Source organism: Sminthopsis crassicaudata, chromosome 4 (genome assembly GCF_048593235.1).
Source record: "Sminthopsis crassicaudata isolate SCR6 chromosome 4, ASM4859323v1, whole genome shotgun sequence".
Taxonomy (NCBI): Eukaryota; Metazoa; Chordata; class Mammalia; order Dasyuromorphia; family Dasyuridae; genus Sminthopsis; species Sminthopsis crassicaudata.
The window spans coordinates 463,009,545-463,031,919 of record NC_133620.1 but is presented as its reverse complement, the minus strand read 5'-3'; the positions used below and the strand labels follow the sequence as shown (position 1 = coordinate 463,031,919).

The 22,375-nt window shown below is 50.4% G+C and overlaps 1 protein-coding gene across 1 annotated transcript in view; it reads left to right on the top strand.

The window, feature by feature from the left end:
* GTF2IRD1 (GTF2I repeat domain containing 1) overlaps positions 1 to 22,375 on the top strand; it is a gene marked incomplete in the record, with an annotated part of 193,432 nt that overhangs the window by 67,862 nt on the left and 103,195 nt on the right. The window contains 5 exon segments of the mRNA XM_074264041.1: positions 8,632 to 8,778; positions 12,239 to 12,422; positions 13,346 to 13,650; positions 16,081 to 16,170; positions 18,526 to 18,609. Of these exon segments, the coding sequence (XP_074120142.1) occupies positions 8,632 to 8,778; positions 12,239 to 12,422; positions 13,346 to 13,650; positions 16,081 to 16,170; positions 18,526 to 18,609 (810 nt within the window).

Sequence of the window (22,375 nt, the reverse complement as noted above, 5' to 3'; positions counted from 1 at the left end):
AGCGGGGTCTCTGCTTATCCAGAAGCCATCAAAGTTTACTGGCCGGGGGCCTCCTCAGCCAACCTCCCTCCAGTCCAGGGAGCCTTTGATTCGAGGGGCCGGACGGTTTCCCGGGTGGTCTCTGCAGGAAGATTAAGAAGCAGGACTGGTCCTGCCAGCGTCCTGGGGCGAGACCTGGTCAAGTGCCAGAAAAGACCCTGGGCCGCTGAAGTTGTCTGCTCCCCCACTTTACAGGTGAGGGAACTGAAGTGAGGGGGATGCAATGGTCACACAGGATAGCCAGCGACCATTAGAATGGAGCCTGGACTAATATTGGAAAGGAAGGGCTTAGGTGGGATGGCCCAGGCAGGCCCGGGATGGCCCAGGCAGGTCCGGGATGGCCCAGGCAGGCCCGGGATGGCCCAAGAAGGCCCAGGATGGCCCAGGCAGGCCCGGGATGGCCCAGGCAGGTCCGGGATGGCCCAGGCAGGCCCGGGATGGCCCAAGAAGGCCCAGGATGGCCCAGGCAGGCCCGGGATGGCCCAGGCAGGTCCAGGCCGCCCCAGGCAGGTCCGGGATGGCCCAGGCAGGCGCGGGATGGCCCAGGAAGGCCCGGGATGGCCCAGGAAGGCCCGGGATGGCCCAGGCAGGTCCAGGCCGCCCCCAGGTCCCTGCCCAAACCCTCTGATCCCGCGTCTCATCCAGCTCCGACATTCAGCTTCTCCCATTCCATGAAAGCAGGAGCACCTGCCTTTGAGGAGCCCAGCTGCCTGCTGGTCTATTTATAATTCCACTGTCTATTTGAGGCTTGCGGCTGAGAATGGCTCTTCACAGCCTCTTGCTTGGATGCGGGCGCTTGTGGGCCCGGGAGCTCTGTGGAGCCAGCCCTGGGCTGGGCGGCTTCCTGGCTCGGGCTTCCTCAGAGGGATGACCAGACTGTCCATGATTCCCACGAATGAATGAATTCCCTGCCCGCACCCCTGCTCAGCCTGGAAGGAAGGGCATCCTTTCCATGAGGAGATGGAGAAGTGAGACTCAGAAGGCAGGCTTGAGTCAGCCACAGATAGTCTGACTGTGTGCTGCAGTAAAAATAAAAATGATAAATAGTATTTATTTAGCACCTACTATGTGCTCTGTGCTAAACACTTTAAAAACATTATTTCATCTGTTCTTCACAACAACCCCTAAGGGAGTGCCATTATTATTTGCTGTTTTACCAATTTGGCCGGGGTCATATAGCTAATAAATGTCAGAGGCTGAATTTGAACTCGGGTCCTCCCAACTCCTGGCCTAGCACTCTAACTACTGGGCAGCCCGGCTTCCTGTGCTTAACACAGCACTGGGAGACTGGAGATTGATCTGAGTTCTAGTCCTAACTCTTAACGTTAGTCACTCTAGCTTGTGACCTTCCTGGGCCTCAGTTTCTCCATCTGTAAAATGGGAACACCAGAGTAGATGGTGTCTAAGGTGCTTCCAGATTTAGATCTAACACTCTATGATCTTAAGGTATAGGTGAGCTCGGTTCCCTTCCTTGGACCTCAGTTTCCTCATCTGTTGAGAGAATACTGGAAAGTACTGAAAAAATCACTCAGCAAGCATTTGTTAAGACACCAGAATTAGGTCTGAGAGATGAACTCTGTAATTCAATAAGCACTTATTAGGCACCTCTTCATTTCCCCCGATAGACTGACCCCAGAGGGGATGCCCATCCATTGGGGAACTGCTAAACTTATTGTGATACGTGAATATAAGGGACAGTTTCTATAATGATTCTTGCACATCCTTAACCTATATAACCTATATTGGATTGCTTGTAATCGGGAAAAGAGAGAGTGAGAAAGATTTGAACTCGGCTCCTCCTGAATTCAGGGCTGGTGCTCTATCCACTGCGCCCCCTAGCTGGCCCCTGCTAATTTTTTTTTTTAATTTAAAAAGATAAATTAAAATTTTCACAATTAATTTAAATTAAATTAAAAATAATTAAATTTTTAAAAATTAAAAATAAGAAATAATGATTCTCCAGAGAATCCTGGGAAGACTTAGATGAACAAACGAAAGAAAACGGGCAGAACCAGAAAAGTAATCCATAGAAAGATGACAGCAAGATGAGATGAAAGAACAGCATCCTGGGAACAAAGGGAGCATGCATTAGCCGACCTTCTGGAAAAAAAGAGGAGGCAATCACTCCGTGCTTTTCCCTTCCTTCCCTGGAGATGATGGGCATGGCCAAGCTCAGTGGATGTGGGCGTTTCCTTGAGTTGCTTTCACACACACTTCCTCCCCTTTCTCTTTTATTTATTTATTCTTTATTCTCTATAAGGGTCGGCCCTCAATGGGAGGAAGGAATATAGAAGGGAAGGAGAAGTGGAAATCAAAGAAAATAATGAATAAAAAAAGGAAGGGGATTGGAGGAGCTCGACTGTCCACTCATACTCCTTTCACATCATTTTCTTCCTTTGTGATTCAATTCAAAAAGCTTTTTTGCAGTGGCTGCACCGTGCTGGGTGCTACGGGTACAAAGACCAGGATGAGCCAGCTCCTGCCCTCAAGAAACTTATGTTCTACTTGGCAATGGCTCTTAACCTGGACTCCGCAGCCCTCCCGAGGGGTTCCTGAATATAGTTCAAAGAAATATCTATGATCTTGAAAGGGGGGAAATCCCATGGATTTTATTTTATTTATTTAAAATATTTTTTTCAGGGGCAGCTAGGTGGCACAGTGGATAGAGCAGAGGCCTTAAAGTCAGGAGGACCTGAGTTCAAATTTGGCCTCAGACACTTACACTTCCTGGCTGTGTGACCCTGGGCAAGTCACTTAACCTCAATTGCCTCAACAAAATATATATGTTTTTTCTTTTTTCCAAACATAACAATATTTAAAACTATATTGATATGGGATATTTAGGTTTATAGAACTTCATATGAGCTGCTAAAGAAATCAAATATAAAACTACTAGAGGATTATGAAATTTAAAGTGTTTCTCTTTAAAGAAAAATAAATTAAAATATTATTCCAAGAAAGAATATGTAGGGTTCATCAGCCTAACCGAGGAAGCTCTATATCAGTCAACACATAAAAAGAGACAGAGATGGGGGGAAATCACAGAAATAGGGACAAAGAGGTTGAAAGAGAAAAAGGGGGGAAAAAGGATGAATGGATGGAGAAAAGGTCAGACACACTGTAATATGAGGGTGGAGGATGAGACTCTAAGGTCGTTTCTAGGTTATTTTCAAATCCCATCTCTAATAATGTTTGAGTTCTATGGGCAAGCCAATTTATTTTCCGGACCCTCCGTTTCTTCTTCTCTCGGGTGGGGAGTTAGACGAGACAATTCTAACTCTGCCATTCCGCTCAGTGATACAATGACTGGCACCGTGAGAGTACCAGGGCGGGTAAGAAACAGGCCCTGTCCTCATCGGACATACAGGACATACATCATATGGCTAAGATTCTATTTTTAAAATTATCGACATCTTTTATTTTTACACTACTCACATTTTCCAATGTATCTCTCCCCATCCCCTCCCAGAGAGCCATCCTTTGTTATTTTTATACTTTATTGTGCTATTTTTTCCCCAGTTTCATATAAAAACAAGTTTTAACATTTGTTTTTAAAACTTTGAGTCCCGGATTCTCTCCCCTCTCCCTTCTTCCCACCGTGAGCCGTCTTTTATAACAAAGAATAAATAAGAGGAAGGCAAATCAGTCCAGAAAAACTAAGCAACAGATCGGATGCGTCTGACATGACATATACCATTCCGTGCCGTCGTCCCCCACCTCCACTGACAACCACACCAGGAGGCTAATCTCGCTGCTCTTTGAAGAATTCATCTGGGAAGTGATGAGAAAATGGGATGTAATGGAGAGAGATTCAGAAGATTAGGAAATTTCATCCAATCCAATTCCAGTTTTACAGATGAGGAAGTTGAGGACCAGTGTGTGTGATCTATCCAAGAGCACACAGATCGGAAGCCGCACAGCTTCCTGACTCCCAACTCATCCTTCTTTCCTCTGCCTTCAGAGCATTCCCCCCCCCCCCCGCTTCTTTGCAGAAGTGGGGGACCCAGGAGTCCAGAGACCAGGGCCCTGATGCAGCTCTTATATCTACTATATAAGTCGTGTCTCTGATCCTCAGTTTCCTCATCTGCGGAATGGAGCTAATATCCCTTAAACCCACCCAACCCCACAGGGTGGTCCTGAGGAAAGTGCTTTGTAAACCTGAAAATGCTCAGGAAAAGGGAGTTGATGTCAGTTATATTTATAAGGTCTTTCATTGACTCTTTGCAGGGCCCCAGGAGATTCTATAAGTCCTTGAGTCTCAGGGAAGGGGCCGACCTGATCCCTCATCTGGGAAGCCCCCATCCTATTGAGTTCTCAGGCCCTCTCCCCTCCCAGGTGCTCGGAGACAGGAGAGTTCCCGTGTGACTTCACTGAGCGGCTCCTTCTGCCTGGACCTGCCCCACTCCCCCACTGGAAGACGGACGTGGTTGGACGGGGCAGAAGGAGCTCGCTTTCACTTTTTCCAGCAGGTCCAGCCTGGATTTATTTATTTTCCAGTTTTTACGGAGTGCAGCCGAATGAACTTTTCACCCCAAGCCAAATATTTTGGCAGGGGAGTCTTGGAAAATGGCATCCTGCGGTCGGCCAGCCCGCAGCCATGAGCACGGATAGAACTCCTTCCTTCCTTCCTTCGACCCTGTCGGTCTCCCAGGCGTGTCCAGGCTCTCCAGATTGCGCCTCGTTTACCACCCTGGGAGGTGGGGCGCTAACTGAGGGCTCGTGGGCCTTCCTCCGAGCTATTGCCACTGCCCCAGCAGACAGCCGGACGGTGACGGAGGGCCATCCCTGCTGACCACCGTCCTCCTTGGGAGGTGTCAGCAATCCAACAAAAAGGGGACACTGGGGAACTCTTACCAAGATTCTCTTGTTTCGAGGATTAATGATTGCTTTTAAAACACGTTGCTGAATTTAGTAGAAAGAACAGGGGATGTGTGGTCTGGAGACCGAGGTTCTAGTCCAGGCTCAGACATTTATTAGCTGGGACATGACTGTGGGGGAGTGGTTTTTAATCCCTCCGAACCTTATCTAAGAAATGGGTCAATAATACTTCCATTTCCTACCTCAGCGGGAACCTTAGAGCAGTGGGTATAATTAAAGGTATTGCATTGTTTATTTTGTTTTGTGTTGGTCCAAACCTGTAGTTTTATCAGGCGATTTGGGTAGTGAGGAAACCCTCTCTCCCAATGTAGATCAGCATCTTCTCTACAACCCAGAAAGATGCCCAAGGCTCAGACAAGTGACTTACCTTCCAGAGGTCAGAGGTCCTCCTTCCTGTCTCCTACTTTGGATGAATAAGGCTGCAAAATAATGATAATAATAATAATAACAATAACAATAATAATAAATAAGGCCCCAAAGAGATTATTCCATTCCATTCTCTCTAGGAACCAGAGTCCTAGAGCCAGGGCTAAAAGGAACTATATAAAGGACAGTGAGTCCATTTTACAGATGAGTACACTGAGGAGAAAAAAAATAATTTCTCCAAAGTCACACAGGCAATCCGAGGAGCTGGGATTCAGACACAGGTCTCCAGGTTCAAATCCATCGTTCTCTGCACTATCACGAATCGGTTAGCAAGGATGTATCAAATGCCTGCTGTGTCCCTGGAGTGTGTTCTAGCACTACTTGCAAGAGAGAGAATTCGATGTAGAGTGGGTTGGCTGGCTTTGGAAGCCTCCATGGGGTTTTCTCTCCCGGGTAACTAAGGGCTTCCTGTAAGGTTTTTCCACAAATAGTCTTATTATTATTCATATTTTATATTTGTGGCTCAGACGCTCGGTCTGTTATAATCATTTTCTTTAGTTGTGGTTCCCCCTCCCGCTTGGGTATTTTTTAAGTTGAATAGAACAGACTGACGTGAAAAAGAGGGTCCCCAGAGTCCAAGGCCTGAATCTCTCCTCTGTCCACCTTGTCGCTCCACTTCTCCCTTCCCTTAGGGACTCAGGCTCATGGCCTTCTCCTGACTCTCCCGCTTCCTGTCACTGCCGAGAGAACTCCCTGAAAGGACCCACACGTGCAAAAAGACTTATAGCAGCTCTTTCTATGGTGGCAAAGTGTGAAGACCAACTTAACACCCTGGATGCCGTGGAATCAGCCGGAGTCAGGATAAGCAAACGTCCTTGGTCTTTCTTCTTGGTCTTTGGGGTAGAAGTGAAGGGGATGGACGCAGGCTCTCCACGACCTCTCCTCTCCTCGTCCACCGCCAAAGTGACCCTGGCTAGTCTCACTCCTCCCCCTAATCCTTCCCACAATTCTTGGAATACACCAAGAGATGGAGCCAGCACAGGATAGTGAGAAGGGCCACCAAGAGTATGCTAATAGAGTATTGGCCAATCAGTAATTAGCCTCAAGTGCCCAGTCGTCTGACCCCAGTGCATCACCTCAGAGTTTGAGCCCTTTACAGCAAAGAATTGGAAATTGAAGAGACTCCCGTCATCGGGGGCACGGCTGGACATTCTGTGGTATTTGAATGTAACGGAGTACTATTGTGCTGTGGGAAATGATGAGCAGGTGACTTCAGAAACGCCAAGAGAGACTCGCATGAACCGGTGCTGAGTAAAATGAGCAGAACCAGAGCAAGATTACGTGATCATCAATTACGAGCGACTTCGCTGTCTCGGGCAATGCAGCGATCCAAGACCATTTCAAAAAGACTTGGGGTGGAACGTGCCGTTTGTGTCCAGAGAGGAAATGATGAGACGGAATGCAGATCCTTTTGTCGTTTTTTCTTTCTTATTCTGATTTTTCTTTCCCCCTAGTCAAATAAATCAGTCTCTGGACACAACAGAGATAATTGCTCCTTATATTTACTCAGACTCAATATTTAGATATTTTTAAAATATGTAAAACATGATGAGACAATTTAACCTGTATCAGATTGCTTGCTGTCTTGAGGAGGGGGAAAGGAAAGAGGAGAGAGGGAGGAAAATTTGGAATTCAAAATCTGACAAAAATGGAATGTCGGAAACTATTTGTAATTGGGGAAAAAAATGAAATGCTATTAAGTGGGGGGGAAGAAATGTAAGGTGAGACATTAGCTAAAATATACTTGGAGAGAGAGAGAGAGAGAGAGAGAGAGAGAGAGAGAGAGAGAGAGAGAGAGAGTAGAGAGAGAGAGAACAGAGTAGAGAGAGATAGAGACAGAGAGAGAAAGAAGAGACAGAGAGAGAGCAGAGACAGAGAGAGAGAGAGAGAGAGAGAGAGAGAGAGAGAGAGAGAGAGAGAGAAGAGAGAGAACTAGAAAGAAGAAAGAAAGAAAGAAAGAAAGAAAGAAAGAAAGAAAGAAAGAAGAAAGAAAGAAAGAAAGAAAGAAAGAAAGAAAGAAAGAAAGAGACAGGGAGAGAGAGCGAGCACTGTTTCTGCTACTATTCATTCAGTAATATTTATTAAGTACCTACTATGTGTCAGGCACTGATACCCCTCACTATGTTAAGCTGCTTTCCTGGCCATTGTCTTGTTAGATCTTGACTAACAGGCTGTATGGAGTGGGCAGGGAAAGGGTTATTATCCTCCTCTTTTAAGTGAACAAACCAAGGTTCATGGCGATTGCACCTCCTGTCTTTAATCAAAGGGAGCTCGGTGGGGGAATCTTGCAGTTAAGAAATCTGTATTCAGATATTTATTAAGCTTTGTGACCCTGAGCAGATCACCTTATTTCTATTTGTCTCGGTTTCCTCATCTCTAAAATGGGGATAATAAGCCTCACAAGACTATTGCGAGGATCATTTGCAAGCCTTAAAGTACAATATAAATACCAATTTTTGTTATTAATCTCTGCTGCTGCTGTTTCTTCCCATTTTAACGGCTCTCCCAGAACTCCTTAAAGATGGCGTTTTTAATCAGGTCCCCGGGCCCCTTAGAAGGCCCTATGGTACGCGAGGAAGTTTGTGAGCTTAGACAGGGAAAATTACTTTTATTTTCAAAACTTGTAAGGGAAATGGAGCCTTTCCTTTGGTTTCCCAGTGATATGATTTTTGAGAAGATTCCCTGGTCCCCCAGAAGGGCTGATGGGTGGGGAGCCACTCCCTTGCCTCGGGTGCTGGCCTTCTCCCATGGTATTTGTGGGAATTCAGAGCCGGGTCCAGCCCCGGTGTGAGGACCACTGTCTGTCCCCTGTCTGTTCATTAGGGGATCCCTAAGGGGAGCTTAGGTAACCCTAGGATTACCTTAGAGGTAATCAAACATCCCCTTTACACGTGAGCCAAGAACACAGCCCACGAACCAACTGGAAACCGTGGCCATCCTCTACCCTGGCCTGGGGCACCTGGACAGAAAGTCTTTTTTTCTGAACCATATAGCTAATGGATGTCCAAGACAGAATTCGAACCCAGGACTTCCTAACTCTAAACAAAGAAAGATGAAGGAGTTAACTCTTGGGAGAGAAAGACCCCTGTCCTTTTTTAACAAAGGAGGAGACTGGATTCCTCCCGGTCATTCGGTGAATCAGCAGAGTCCAGAGTCTGGGACCCACGTGCTTGTGCAGCCATGAGGGAGGACTGGATGGAGGGGAAATCCAGGCGGAGGGACCAGAGTCCCTAAGCGGGGGCTGGGGCAGCCCATTCTCACGGTAGCTTCTTGCTTTTTGTCTTGCAGGAGGGCACCCGAGGAAAGAACCCGAGGTGGAAATCCCCAGGAAGGCCCGGGAATGCAACCGGAACGCCCAGCGGGTCTCCCCGGACCAGGGCTCGGACGTCTACCTCCTGAGGAAGATGGTGGAGGAGGTCTTTGACGTCCTCTATAGTAAGTGGCTCCCCGGGGGGCGGAGCGCCTCCGTCTGCATGTGGCCGCCTCAGGCCCGGAGGGCCTTCCTTAGCACGGCCAGGGAGTGACCGCCACTTGTTCAGGGGCGCCCTTCCTCCCTCACCTCTGGGCAAAAGCCATAGAATCTCCAAGAGAGGAAGCGGAGCCTCAGAGGCCCCGTGAGGTCCCAGAGCTAGAGCGACCTTCAGCCTCTGGTTTTACAGGCGGGGAAACTGAGGCCTTGAAGGAGTAAATGACTCACACAAGGCCACACAGCTAGTGACTGTCCCGCTCTCTCTTGTCCTCATCGCATGGCGAGGACTATCTCTTCCCACCCCTCCTTGAGCAGCTCTCCCTTCTACATCATCCCCATCACTTCCGGGTTACCCGGCCCTCCTTGGGAAGACGTCCATCAAAAAGGGAACTTCCTTCCTCCGGAGGCATCCATCCCACTCACCAGTGGGCCTCCTGATGGGGAGTGCGCCTCCCCCCACACTCTCCCGAGTCAGCTCTGGCAGAGCAGAAACCAACGTAACTCAGTCCCCCACACAGAGGAGTGCTTCTCCCCGCCCAGGTCTGTCCTGCCCTTCTATCACTCGGGTCACAGGTTCACTTTAAGGGACTGAGCAAGAGGGCGGCTTCTCTGAGTTCAGAGGGGACATAGCCCTGGAGCTGGAAGGAGCCCTCTGATCGTCTAACCCCCCCCCCCCCCCATTTTACAGATGAGGAAACTGAGGCCCAAGAAAAATAAGTGATTTCTCAAAAAAGCGTTGGGGTGTGCCCCATGTGGGAGCAGTTCCCCGTGCTACAAAGGCACAGCCCTAAAGGGCCTTGGAAGTCACCCAGTCCAACTCCGGCATTCTACAGAGAAGGAAACTGAGGCACAGAGAAGGGCAGAAACTCAAATGGGTGCCAGGAGGTTAGCAGTAAGTGGGAGCTGGAGAGGCGTCTCGGGGCAGAAGATGAAGACAAGGGAAGGAGGGTGCTCGCGTCCGAGCATCCTGAGATCCAGCTGGAGTTTGGCTTGGGCGCCACGGGCAAAGGAAGCTACTCGAGCCTGGAGCCGGCCATGGCCGTCTTGGCCTTCGTCCCTTGGCCCCCGCGGGAGAGGTCACACTCACTCTGACATTTTCTTTTTCCCTCCCAATTGATCTTCCCCGCAGAGCCAAGTGCCCCCTTCTTGTAAGGAGCGTGGGCCGTGAGGACATCCTGTCTTGGGGCTGGCACTGGGGCAGGGGCACTGAAGGCTGTCACCGGCCAGCAACGCCAGACAAGGGGCTTCACCTCTCTGGGGTTTCCCCCCCCACACCCCTCCCTAACATCGTGGGGGCCCCGAGGCCCTTTGGGAATCCTCCTGATTCAGTGATTTGTACACAAGAATCAGGTTGGGCTGACAAAGTGTGATCTGGCCTGGAGAAGGAGGGAGGGAGGGAAGGGAGTGAGGGAGGAAGGAAGGAAGGAAAGGAAGGAAGGAAGGAAGGAAGGAAGGAAGGAAGGAAGGAAGGAAGGAGGAAGGAAGGAAGGAAAGGAAGGAAGGAGGAAGGAAGGAAGGAAGGAAGGAAGGAAGGAAGGAAGGAAGGAAGAAGGAAGGAAGGAAGGAAGGAAGGAAAGGAAGGAAGAGAAGGAAGGAAGAAGAAGGAAGGAAGGAAGAAAGGAAGGTAGGAAGGAAGGAAGGAAGGAAGAAAGGAAGGAAGAAGAAGGAAGGAAGGAAGAAGAAGGAAGGAAGGAAAGGAAGGAAGAAGAAGGAAGGAAGGAAGAAAGGAAGGTAGGAAGAAGAAGGAAGGAAGAGAAGGAAGAAAGAAGAAGGAAGGAAGGAAGGAAGGAAAGGAAGGAAGAGAAGGAAGGAAGAAGAAGGAAAGAAGGAAGGAAGGAAGGAAGGAAGGAAGGAAGAAAGGAAGGAAGGAAGGAAGGAAGGAAGAAAGGAAGGAAGGAAGGAAGAAAGGAAGGAAGGAAGGAAGGAAGAAGAAGGAAGGAAGGAAGGAAGGGAGGAAGAAGAAGGAAGGAAGAGAAGGAAGGGAGGAAGAAGAAGGAAGGAAGGAAGGAAGGAAAGGAAGGAAGAGAAGGAAGGAAGAAGAAGGAAGGAAGAAGAAGGAAGGAAGGAAGGAAGGTGGAAAGAAAAAGAATGTGAGAGAGAGAGAGGCCTCGAAGGCAGAGCCCACTTATCGGCGCACGTCGCACCCCATTAGGCCGGGCACTGAAGCGTCTCACCAGGCTGCTGGAATGGCTGAGTTCGCCAGGAGGGCTGAACTTTGGTTCAATCAGTTACAGATACAAATGAGTTCTCCCTTCCCAGCCCCAGTCTGGGCTTCCTCTCCCCCCCCCCCCATCTCTGTCACACACCTCCCAAAGTGGGGGAGGGAAGGTCCCCCAAGGAATCGGTGCCCTGTGCCCAGGGGCGTTGGCCCCTCTCCAGCTTTGGGGCTTGGTCCATCATGTGCTAGACTAAAGGAGGGGGCCGGAATGCAGGTCCCAGGCCAGGGCCGCGGCCTGAACGGCTTCCAGCGTCCCAGGCTGGGGCCCCTGCCTTCTCTCCCCACTCATTCTTCATTCTTCCTCTTTCCTCCTTCTTCCCCTCTTCCTGACTCCCTGGCTCTCACATTAGCCAGTGCCTGGCACACGGTGGGTGCTTAATGAATGCTTATTGATCCTGGCACACAGTAAGTGCTCCATAAATGTTGATTGATTATTGATCCTGCACCCAGTGGGCATTTCATAAATGTCTATTAGTTGATTATTGATTGATTGACACCTTATGCTCCTTCCCCCTTTCTCCTTCTTTCTTTCCCCTTCTCTCCATCTCTCTCCTTTCTCCAGGTCTCTTTTCCCCCTCCCCACCTTCTCCTCCCCTGATGCTCTCTGTTGTCAGACTATTCTGTGTGACCTTTGATAAGTCAGCTCACCTCCCAAGGTCTCAGTTTGCCCATCCATAATATAAAAGTGGAAGTTCCTCCCAGCTCCAGACTCGGGTCCTGCAAGCCTCTCTGGACCTCGGTTTCCCCAAGCTGAGGAGCTTGTTCTGGGTGATTTCTGCAGTTCCTTTCAGCTCTGGAGCCAGCGTGCTGGCCCTGTCCCCGGGGGTCTCCCTGACTCTCCTGCCCCCTTGGTTCCTTCCCCCTGGGGCTGGGATTGGGAAGGAAATTGGCTTTTCCAGGGTCCCTTCCATCCATTAAAATAGCCCGGAGAGCAGGAGGCAGCACGTTGGGGCTCCGGCCCCTCCATCCCTCCCCAGAGGTAACTTGGGGGTTATTCAGCTGTAAAGTATGTGGTTCCCCAGGGGGCTTGTTGGGTCTGGTTCTCCTGCATCTTGGCAGCGGAGCAGAGTCAGCAGACGGAGGATCAAGCCCCGGCGCCCCGGGCGCCCAACGGCTCCTCGTGGCTCTGGGCCCAGCCCCGTGTTGGTGGTCCCCTGTGCCCCTGGCCTTTCTCACCCAGCAGATCCTCCCTTCCCCTCCCTGCCTAGGTGAGGCCCTGGGAAAGGCGAGCGTGGTGCCCGTGCCCTACGAGAAGCTGCTGAAGGAGCCCGGCTCCCTGGCAGTTCAGGGACTGCCCGACGGCCTGGGCTTCCGGAGGCCATCAGACTATGACCTCAAGGCCCTCATGGCCATCCTGGAGCAGAGCCACCGAATTCGTTTCAAGCTCAAGAGGTGAGTGTCCCCTGGGAAAGGGGGACCCCAGCCTGGAGGCAGGCGCTCCCTCAGACCTTCTGCTTCAGAAAACTCATGTCCACAGGGAGTCCCTAGTCTGGTGAGGAAGACACGCCCTTCTCTGTTGGAGGAGCTGGGGAAATGTTAGAAATCGCCCAAATCCATCTGGAGGTGCATAATCTATGTCCGGAGTGCTGAGAGACACAGCCCTCCAGGTCATCGAGGGCAGTCAGAGAAGGCCTCCCGGGGCAAGTGAGCTAGCTTTGGGTCAGAATGGAAGGAGTTGGCGAGACACGGCTTTGCCGAAAGGAGCACGGTGGGCATTCTGGGCAGTGCCTGTGCGCGGGGGTGGGGATAAGCACCCAGCCTGTGCAATGGAGCAGCATAGCATGGTTTGGTCTCGAGAAGTCGGCGGTAAGCCCTAAGTCTGGTGAGAAGAGGTGGTCATATGGGCAGGAGGGAATGCTGATGGAGAAGATCTGAAGCCCAGACTCAGGGGTATCCATCTGATCCTACAAGCACTAGGGAGCCATTGCCGGCTTTAGAGCAGAGGAGGCTGGACTTAAACGAATGACTCTCCCTGCCTGGTGGCAGGGTCCTGCAAAGGGAAGAGCATGATACCAGCCCTGTCAGAGAGAGGGACAGGGAATTTCATTTATAGAGGGAATTCCTAGGTGAGGAAACTTCTGCTAGCTGGGCAAGTCTGTCCCTTCTCGGCAACTCCCAGCCTTAGAGGTGCCAGAGACTTTCCCAGGATGTGTGAGACGGAACTTGAACCCGGGGCTTCCTGGCTCCCCATCCCCTTTGTCAGAGCATTGATCAGTGAAACGTGCAAAGTTCTCCCCCCGTACGAGTTCTCAGTCTCTGTCACCCTCAGCTCTTCTCTCTTCCTCACCACCTCGCATTTCTTCCCCCAACTCCAGGCCACCAGATGACAACGGACGGGACTCGAAGTCCAGCGTGGAGCTAAACTGCGTCTCTCTGTTGCCTAAGGGGCACCGGGACTCTGGTCACAATGCCCAGGCCCCCAAGGCCACTTCCCAGGACCCATCAGCCTCCTCAGCAGCCATGACCAACTTCTTGTACAATGTCTCCCTATCCAACCATGTCGCCATGGACCTCAAGCAGGAGGGCCCGGCCAGCCTGCCCACCGCCACCGACCTCCTCCTGGCTCGCCCTGGCGGAGAGCCCAAGACACCAGGTGCCCAGGACTTCTCTGACTGCTGTGGTAATGCTCTGGCCTGTCCCCCAAGGCAAAGATGGAGGGGAGCGGGGATAGCGCCTCAGCCATCAGGACCTTGGAGAGGAACACTCAGAGACTGGGAGCACAGAGAAGATGCTAACATTAAAAATAATACTTATTAAAATAATAGCGTCACAATTCAGAGGGTTAGGAACCTTAAAAGCCATCTAGTCTGATGTCCACCCATTCAGCAAATGAAGGAACTTGGACTCAGAAACTTTAAATGACTTGACTAAGAGACAGATTGTGAGGCTCCCTCCTCTCTCTGTCTCTCTGTCTCTCTCTCCTTTCTCTATGTCTCTCTCTCTCTCTCTCTCTCTCTCTCTCTGTCTCTCTGTCTCTCTCTCTCTCTGTCTCTCTCTCTCTCTCTCTCTCTCTCTCTCTCTCTCTCTCTCTCTCTCTCTCTCTCTCTCTCTCTCTCTCCCTCTCCCTCTCCCTCTCCCTCTCCCTTTCCCTCTCTCATCCTCCAACTCTCCTCCAACTCTCCTTATCTATTGGCTTTTTCCCTGCTGTTTACAAAAATGCCTTCATTTGATCTGACTGTTCCTGCTCACTGCGGGCCCGATATTCCTCTTTCCTTTCATGGGTAAACTTTTAAAGAAAACCATTTACACTAGATACCTTTTTCACTTGCTGTTCTTTTATTCCTAAGCCTTCTGCAGTCAGACTTCTGATCTCATTCCTCAGCTGGAATTGTTCTCTCCAAAATTACCCATGATCTTCTAATTGCCAAATCTGGTGGCTTTTTCTTACTCGTGATCCTCTCTGATTTTTTATTAGTTTGATATTGTTGATAACTAAGGACACTGATCTCTCCTGATTTTTCTCCCTTCTATCCAGCTGCTCCTTTTCCATCCCCTTTTCCTGGTTTTTCATCCCCCAAGGCTCTATTCTATGTTCTCTTTTCTCACTATATTCTCTCAGCTAATGATCTCAATCAACACTTATAGGTTCAGTTATCATCTCTAAGGAGAGAATTCTAGAATATGTCCATCCAAACCTAATATTTCTGCTGCTCTCCTTCCTCACCTCTCCAACTACCTGTTGGTCATCTCCAACTGAATGTCCTAGAGACATCTCAAACTCAGCACAATCAAAAGCGAGCTCATCATCTTTCCCTGAGCCCTTTCCCCTTCTCCGCCTCCCCGTTACTATTCAGGATACCACCGTCCTCCCAGTCACCTTGGTTTCAGTTTAAATTCTTCAGTCTCACAACAGATACCCATGTCAAACTTCCTAGTACCTCTTGTATGTGCGTCATTGTTCCCCTCATCCATAACTGTAGTCCTGGTTCTCATTTCTTGCCTGATCTGTTGTTCCTGCCCTCTGATTGGTCCCCCTCACTCCACTTTATCCTCCTCTCAATTACCAACATGATTTTCTAAAGTGCAGATCTGTTACTCGCCCCGCTCATGACAGAAGTAGGTCCCTATCATCTCTAGAATCAAAGCTAGTCTTTTGTTTGACATTTAAGCTCCATGTAACCTGACCACTTCCTTTCCTGACTCATTAATCCCATGTTTTCCACCATCCAGCCACCATGGCCTATTGAACATGGCCCTCCTCCATCTCCTCACCCGTGCTTTTTCACTGGCTCTTCCCCATACCTGTCCCTCACCTCTACCTTTCCCTTCGCTTTGCTTCTCTTAATATTTAGCTCAAGCCTTCCACTTTTACAGGAGGCTTTCTCAATGCCCCTCTGCAGTAGTACCACTCTGTCTCTTTCCATCTCTATATCTCCCATGTACCTGGTTATTTACACGTTTTCTCTCCCTTTAAGCCATGAGATCCTTGAGGGAAGGGATGATGTTTGCATTTCTTTGAATTCCCAGTGCTTGCCACAATGCCTTGTGGGTAGTAGGCACTTAATAAACGTTTGTTGACCTCCTGATTGACCAAAGCTTGACCGATAAGTAAATACCCATAAGGAGTTTCAGGCAGATGGGAAGAGAAAAAACTTCTGAGAGGAAGAGGAAGATCCCCTTGGAGAAAGTGGTACTTGAGGAGGGAGTGCGTACCCAGCATGACATACATTTTAAGCAAAAGTCCAATATAATTAATTATAATGAGATGCAGGATTAGCATCCATATGCTAATATGGCTAGGATGCAGAGCTGTGTGAGGAAGAATAAGGGAAACCAGTTCAGAAAAAGAGATTGGAGGCCATTAAGGAAGGGCTTTAAAGACCAAAGAACAGAATTTGGAATTGGATTTGGGGACAATATGGCGCCCAAGCCTTCTTAGTCAAGGAAGTGACATGTTCCACCTACCTCCCAAGGTGGTGGTGATGATCAAATGAGATAATATTTATAGAACATTTAGGACGGTGCCTGGTATATAGTTGGCACTTAATAAATGCGTATTTCCTTCTTTCCTTCCCCCTCTCTCCATATCCCCTCTACTTCCCCTGTCTAGGACAGAAATCATCAGTTTCCGGCGGGCCACTCATCCAAAACGTGCATGCATCTAAGCGGATCCTCTTCTCCATCGTCCACGACAAAACAGGTAGGATGAGGTCTGGGTTCTGGGAGCTTCTTCGGGGGGCCCGGATGAGAGAGTGGATGGCCCTGAGGCAGCCGTAAGACCAGAGCTGCCATTCCCTGGCTTGTGTGAGCAGACAGACCAAGAAACAAAAAGCAAGGGGCGTCTCTCGCCAGCACAGAAGGAGGGATTGGGGTTAGACCCAAATATCTCCCAGATCAGCAAATATACATAAAAATCTACTTGGATGTTTTTTTCATAAAACCAAATCTTAGTTTTATTTATTAATTCAACAGGTTTTTTGTTTGTTTGTTTCAATTTTATTGATCTCTCCTTTTATTTTTAGAATTTCAAGTTTGGTATTTGATTGAGGGAATACATAGAAATCTGAAAGAGGAGCAGGATGGGGGAATGTCTAGCAGAGGTTCGAATTCCGGGCCAACACTCGCTGTGTCGTCTGGGCTGGCCCCGTAGTTTCCCTGGGCTTCGCTTTTCCTCTCTGTGACATGAGTGGGGTGGACTGATTGGTCTCTGAGATCGCTTCCCTTTACCGGAGCAAATTTAAGAATGAAATAGGGTGGGAGATGGCCCAGATTCGAGTGGCCCACTGGGTGGAGATGCTATTGCAGAAGTATTTGGGGAGGATTTCCATCCGTCAGGGAAGAATTGGCTCAGGACCCCTTCCCATCAGGCAGCTCTACGGCCCTAGGACCTCATGGAAGTGAGTCCTCCCAGGCCTGGCTCCTGGAACCGGAGGGAGCCCCTCTCCTCTTCTGAGCCCTCGGCCTGCCTGACCTGGGTTAATATGGCAGCAGAGGAGAAGGAGATTCCCTTCTGACTGAAGGGGGATGAAAATGCACCCTCCTTTCTGGGCAGACCCGAGACGCAGTGGGTGCAACGGCACACGCTCCATCACTACTGTGTCTTTTGGTTTTGTTCACCGATTTTCTTTGTTACCAGAGGTGGAGCATTTAGAAGTCAGTGTCTCTAAATGTGAAACTGGAAATGTAGCCAGCAGGGAGGGAAGGACAAGAGTCAGAGCTGCTTTGCAGGGGGTCATTTTTCCCAGCGGCCATCACCAAGCCCAGGGCGTCACTCCCAATGATCTGATCCTGCATTTTCAAGGGGTCATAGGAAGAAAAAGACCCCGCCACGATCCCTGCTCCCTGGGGGCCTCTAGTCTATGGTGGGGCCGTGTCATGGAATGGGGCCAAGTGGGACCATTCAGACCTCTACGGGGCTGGAAAAAGGCTCTCAAATGAGATCCCGTGGCAGAAGGCACTCGGCAGGGCTTAAAGTAGCCTAGAAATGGCGGCTCTTATTGGGATGATTGTGATCATCTGCCTGGGCCCTTGGGGATGAGATTAAGCACGGAGGGCATGGAAGGGCCTCCCTGTCCTGTTGGGATAATCACTGAAGGCCTCCTGAGGACTCTAGGGAGGCTTCTAGGAGGGGGCAGAACTTCCGGGGCTCACTTAATTAACAGACAGCAATATCTGGGCTAGATATAGGCTTGTTGGGCATTGGAGGGAGGGGGGGGGGCAGAGGGGCCTGGGAGGGGAGGGACCGCTCAGCAGTGGGGGGAAAACCCTCACTGACTCCTGGAGATGGGTTCAGGTCCTGACTGATTCTTTCTCTGCCTATAATCTTGGGAAGGGCCTTTTATCTCTCTGGGCCTGTTTGTAGAATAAGGGGAGTGGACTAGACAGGGGCTAGTTCCACATCAGTGATCCTGTAACTTCAGGTATAGGAAAATCCCTTAAAACCTCAGTTTTCCTCATCTGTAAAATGGGACGATAAGCTAAGCTCTCGAGTCCTCTCAATAGCATGCGGTCACTGCCATGTCAATTATAGGAGGATCTCTTATAACCTCAGTTTTCCTCATCTGTAAAATGGGACGATAAGCTAAGCTCTCGGGTCCTCTCAATAGCATGCGGTCACTGCCATGTCAATTATAGGAGGATCTCTTATAACCTCAGTTTTCCTCATCTGTAAAATGGGACGATAAGCTAAGCTCTCGGGTCCTCTCAATAGCATGCGGTCACATGAGACAGTCCCTCCCTCTCGGGTCCTCTGGATGGCATGGGTCACTCTAAGAGGTCGGTGGCCGGCCGGCCGGCTGCCCGAGCCCCTGAGTCTGTCTCCTTTGTCCCCGGGAGAGGCGGGTCAGTAAGCAGAGGCGGTCCCCGGGGGGAAGAGCAGACTAATGTTAGAGGGAAGACCCTCTCTGATGACACGGGACCTGTCGGGTGACGGGGCCGGCGGAGCCCAGGATGTGCATCCATCCTCAGTGGCTCGCGCTGCACGCTGGATGGGGGAGGGGACGCGGGCCAGGCACCATATGGACACGTCTTATTTCTGATTTTTGTGTTTTGATAGAGAAATGGGACAGTTTTATAAAAGAAACCGAAGATATCAACACCCTGAGGGAGTGTGTGCAGATCCTGTTTAACAGCAGATATGGTGAGTGGGAGTTGAAATCCCATTATGCAAACGCAAGCCCGTGTTTTGCATATCATTAAGCTGCAATCATTTTTGTTCCCTAACACGGCAGCAGGAGCCATATGCTGGAGCACCCCACTCTTTCTGCACGGCTGCCATCGCCGCTCCGACTCTCACCACGTCTCGGGAAGGTTATGTCAATATTTCCTTTCCAGATCCCGCAGGCAGAGAGATTGAGAGCTGGGGCCCAAAAGTGGCTAGGAGGCTGGCGGGCGGAGGCAGCAGGTGCGCTTGGCTCAAGGAGCCAGGCCGGGGCGGGGGGCGCCCCGCGGCCAAGAACCAGCCCTTCTTGGTGCCCGGGGTAGCCGGAGGAGGCCGCAGGGGCCCCGGAGAGCCAGCTCCCTGGCATCGGGCCCGGACGCTCCTCCACCTCCCAGCACATCCCTGGAACCGGCCCACTTTGTAGATCGCATCCTCGGCCCTCGGGGAAATTCTGTCCTGGATCGGGCAGCCTCCTGCTGGTCCAGCCTGCCTGGTGGGAAGCGCCCAGGCAGTGCCAGTCATCCTTCTGGTTCTTCCACTTTCCATGATGGGTGGGCGGAGGGCACGGGGTCTCCGTGGTTCTCTGCCCGCGCTCTGTAAGTGACCTCCCAGGGCTCCGAGGAGCGCCCAGCCTTTCCTGGGTCTCGTGGCGCAGTCTCCTCCCGTGGCCTCTCCCACTTCCACGGCTTTGTGCGACTTCTTTCACTCTTCCGATGCTCAGTTTGAATAATAATTCCAGCTCTGCCCACCTTAAAGCACTACCGGAGGGGAGAGCAAGATGCTACATGTAAAGCACTTGGCAGTCCCCGAAGCGTTGGGAAAGGCTATTTTTATTCTATAGATGTGGGTGATCATGAGGATGACGAGGCGTCGATGGAAGGTCCTGAGGCGGGGGCTGGGGTCCCAGGGGACCAGAAGCCAGGGGCGCAATCTAGAGGGCGTGGTGTGGTCCCCAAGGTCTGGCCTTGGACCCAGAATCACGGCTCCAAATGGGTAGGATTAGAAAGGAAACCCATGACACTGGAGCATGACGAGTAAAATTGTCTTAAAAACCCAGTGCACAAAACATCCCCAAGTTAAACCCCCTGGTTCAGGGGACAAGATTCAGATCCCTCCAGCAGCTCAGTTCAGGAAATGTTTACCAGCCCCTTCCATGTAAAGTCGTAACTTGACTTAAACTCCGACTAAGTCCGTCTTAGAGAGCTGGATTTGGAGCCAGAGAGCCCTGGATTCAAGTCCTGTTGGAGGCCCCCTTGGCTGGGTGACCTGGAGCAGCCACAGGACCTCGGTGCTCCCAGGAAACGCTGTGAGATTCCAGTTTGCAACAAACATGCATTGGGAGAGGGAGTTTTCTCCGTAGGAATGCCGTACACCAAGGAAATCAATCAACCAGTATTTCTAAAGGACCTACTGTGTGTCAGGCCCTGGGCTAAACACAAATTTCAGAATGGAAACAATTCTACCTTCCCAGAAGTGACAGCGTCTATCCCTGGAGTGCCTCAGCACTCAGCTAAAAAGCACTTATTAATGGCTCCCCTGGGCCTAGCTCTAGGGATACAGAGAGAAAAGCTCGGCAGCCCCTGCTCTCAGAGAGCTCCCGCTCTGAAAGGGGGAGCAGCTTGAGGGGAGGGCGGAAGAGCGGGCTGTCTGCACGTGCAGTTGTAGGGCGGATGGCAAGGCCCAGGGATCCACCATCTTTCCGGAGGCACTTAGCCCACTGCCTCCTGGCGTCAAATCCAACTTCAGATACTTGCAAGTTGCGTGAGCTTGGACAAGTCACTTAACCTTCATTGTAAGTTGGGGATAATAATGGCCTCCATCTCCTATGGTGGTTGTGAGGATCAAATGAATCCTGTCAAACCCCATCTCTGGCCCAGTTAGGTAGCTAAGTGACTCAGTGGACAGAGTGCTGGTGACTCAGGAGGACCTGAGTTCAAATCCAGCTTCAGACACTTCCTAGCTATGTCATTGAACCCAGCCTGCCTCAGTTTCTTCATCTGTAAAATGATCTGGAAAAGGAAATGACAAACCACTCCAGTGTTTCTGCCAAGAAAACCCCAAGGACAATAGGATCCACGGGGTCTTGAAAACTAAGACAGGAGTGAACAATAACAACAACCCCACCCCCATCAGATAGGAAGCTTCTCAGGAACAGAGACCGAATTATTTCCTGTTTTTCTACGCCCAACAGCCTTCACGGTGCCGCCATGTTTTAGAGTTGGGCTAGAATTTGTCCAGATCGCCAACCTTCTTGGTCCGGAGCAAGCCCCCGATGAGGCGACGGCTTCTCCCAACTTGCCTTGTCTGAAGCCTCTGATCTTGGGGGGCTGCCTCCCACAGCCATTGTATGTGAGAGACCCAGGGCTCTGCTTTCCCCACTGCCTGTGCAGAGGGAGGTTATTAAATCAGGCTTCTTTAACTGAATTTTGGACAGCCCTCCAAAGGAGCAGACCCGGTGGCTTTGAAATTTACATCTTAAATTAATTATATATCTAAAAGGAAAAGCAAATTCCACATAATACGGCTTTGCTATTTTTAAAAATAAATCTTCCTCGCTCTCTTTTGTCTTCCCACTGCCTAGATTTTACCCATATCCCTTTCTTTCCCCTCTCCCCGAGAGCCATCCTTTATAACAAATCATCTTAAGAAAAAATAAAAAGAAGAAGAAGAGATTCAAAAGTTCATGTACAATACTCAGTGTTCTATTCTGTACCTGAAAAGGCCCTTTTTATTTGGCATTTGTTAACTAAAGAATAATCAAATGTGTTCTTCAAAAAGTCCCGTCCTGGAGTGCCTGGCGGCCCAGGCTTGAGGAGCAGGAGCCTTCACCTCTAGGCAGGGGACTAGTAGAATGGTCCTGGCCCGGGTTCAGGTGCTATTTTGAGGTGCGAGGCCTCCAGGGGTGTCTCACTCAAGCCTCGAGATGGGGCGACGTTGGGCTCCCGGAGGCCGTCCCCGTGGAGCGTAAGCTTGCGGGGTCTTTCCCTGCTGAAAAGGCTTTGAATGGCGTCCCAGGGAGAGACCAGCCGCCTGCCGAGAGATTAATCCACAGCGGGTTGGCCAATAGGTGATGAATGGCCAGGCCCCAGCAAGGCGGGCGAAGATAAAGAGAAAATGGCCTGGAGTCCCGTGTGGCCTGCCCCCTTCTGTCTCATCCCAGGTAGTGACCCAGTGGCCACAAAGGGAGGCGAATAATACCCAGAATCCCATGGTTTTGTACATTATCCATATAATGGAACCTGCCCCCAGCATCATGGAGGGAGGAACAGATAAAATGATATTGATAAAGTTTTTTTGCAAAACCTTACAGTGACATTTATGTGTGAGTTACTAAACTCTGTCAGATAAAGCCTTAAACAGGAGGCTTCTCAAAGGCTGCCATCAGGGCACCGGAACAGAGCCCGGGGGCAGGGGCAGCTCCCGTCAATGGGGAGGTTCCCTCATGGAGAGAACATATTCTGGAACCTCCCCGAGGAGATCCGTGTTCCCTACAAGAGTTTAGCACATAGATAGGAAGTCCTGTCAGACAGACTAGGAGGTGCCAATAGGTGGAAAACCCACATTTCTGGTCCAATTTTTCTCCACTTATGGAGGGATGATGAGGTAAACCTCAGATTGAGCCAAGGCTTGAGGGCCTAGGGCTGGAAGGCCATGCAGCCCAAACCCCTTGTTTTTCATAGGGGGAAACTGAGGCAGAGTGTTTGGGGAGTGGTTTGTCCAAGGTCCCAATGGCAGGATCACAGAC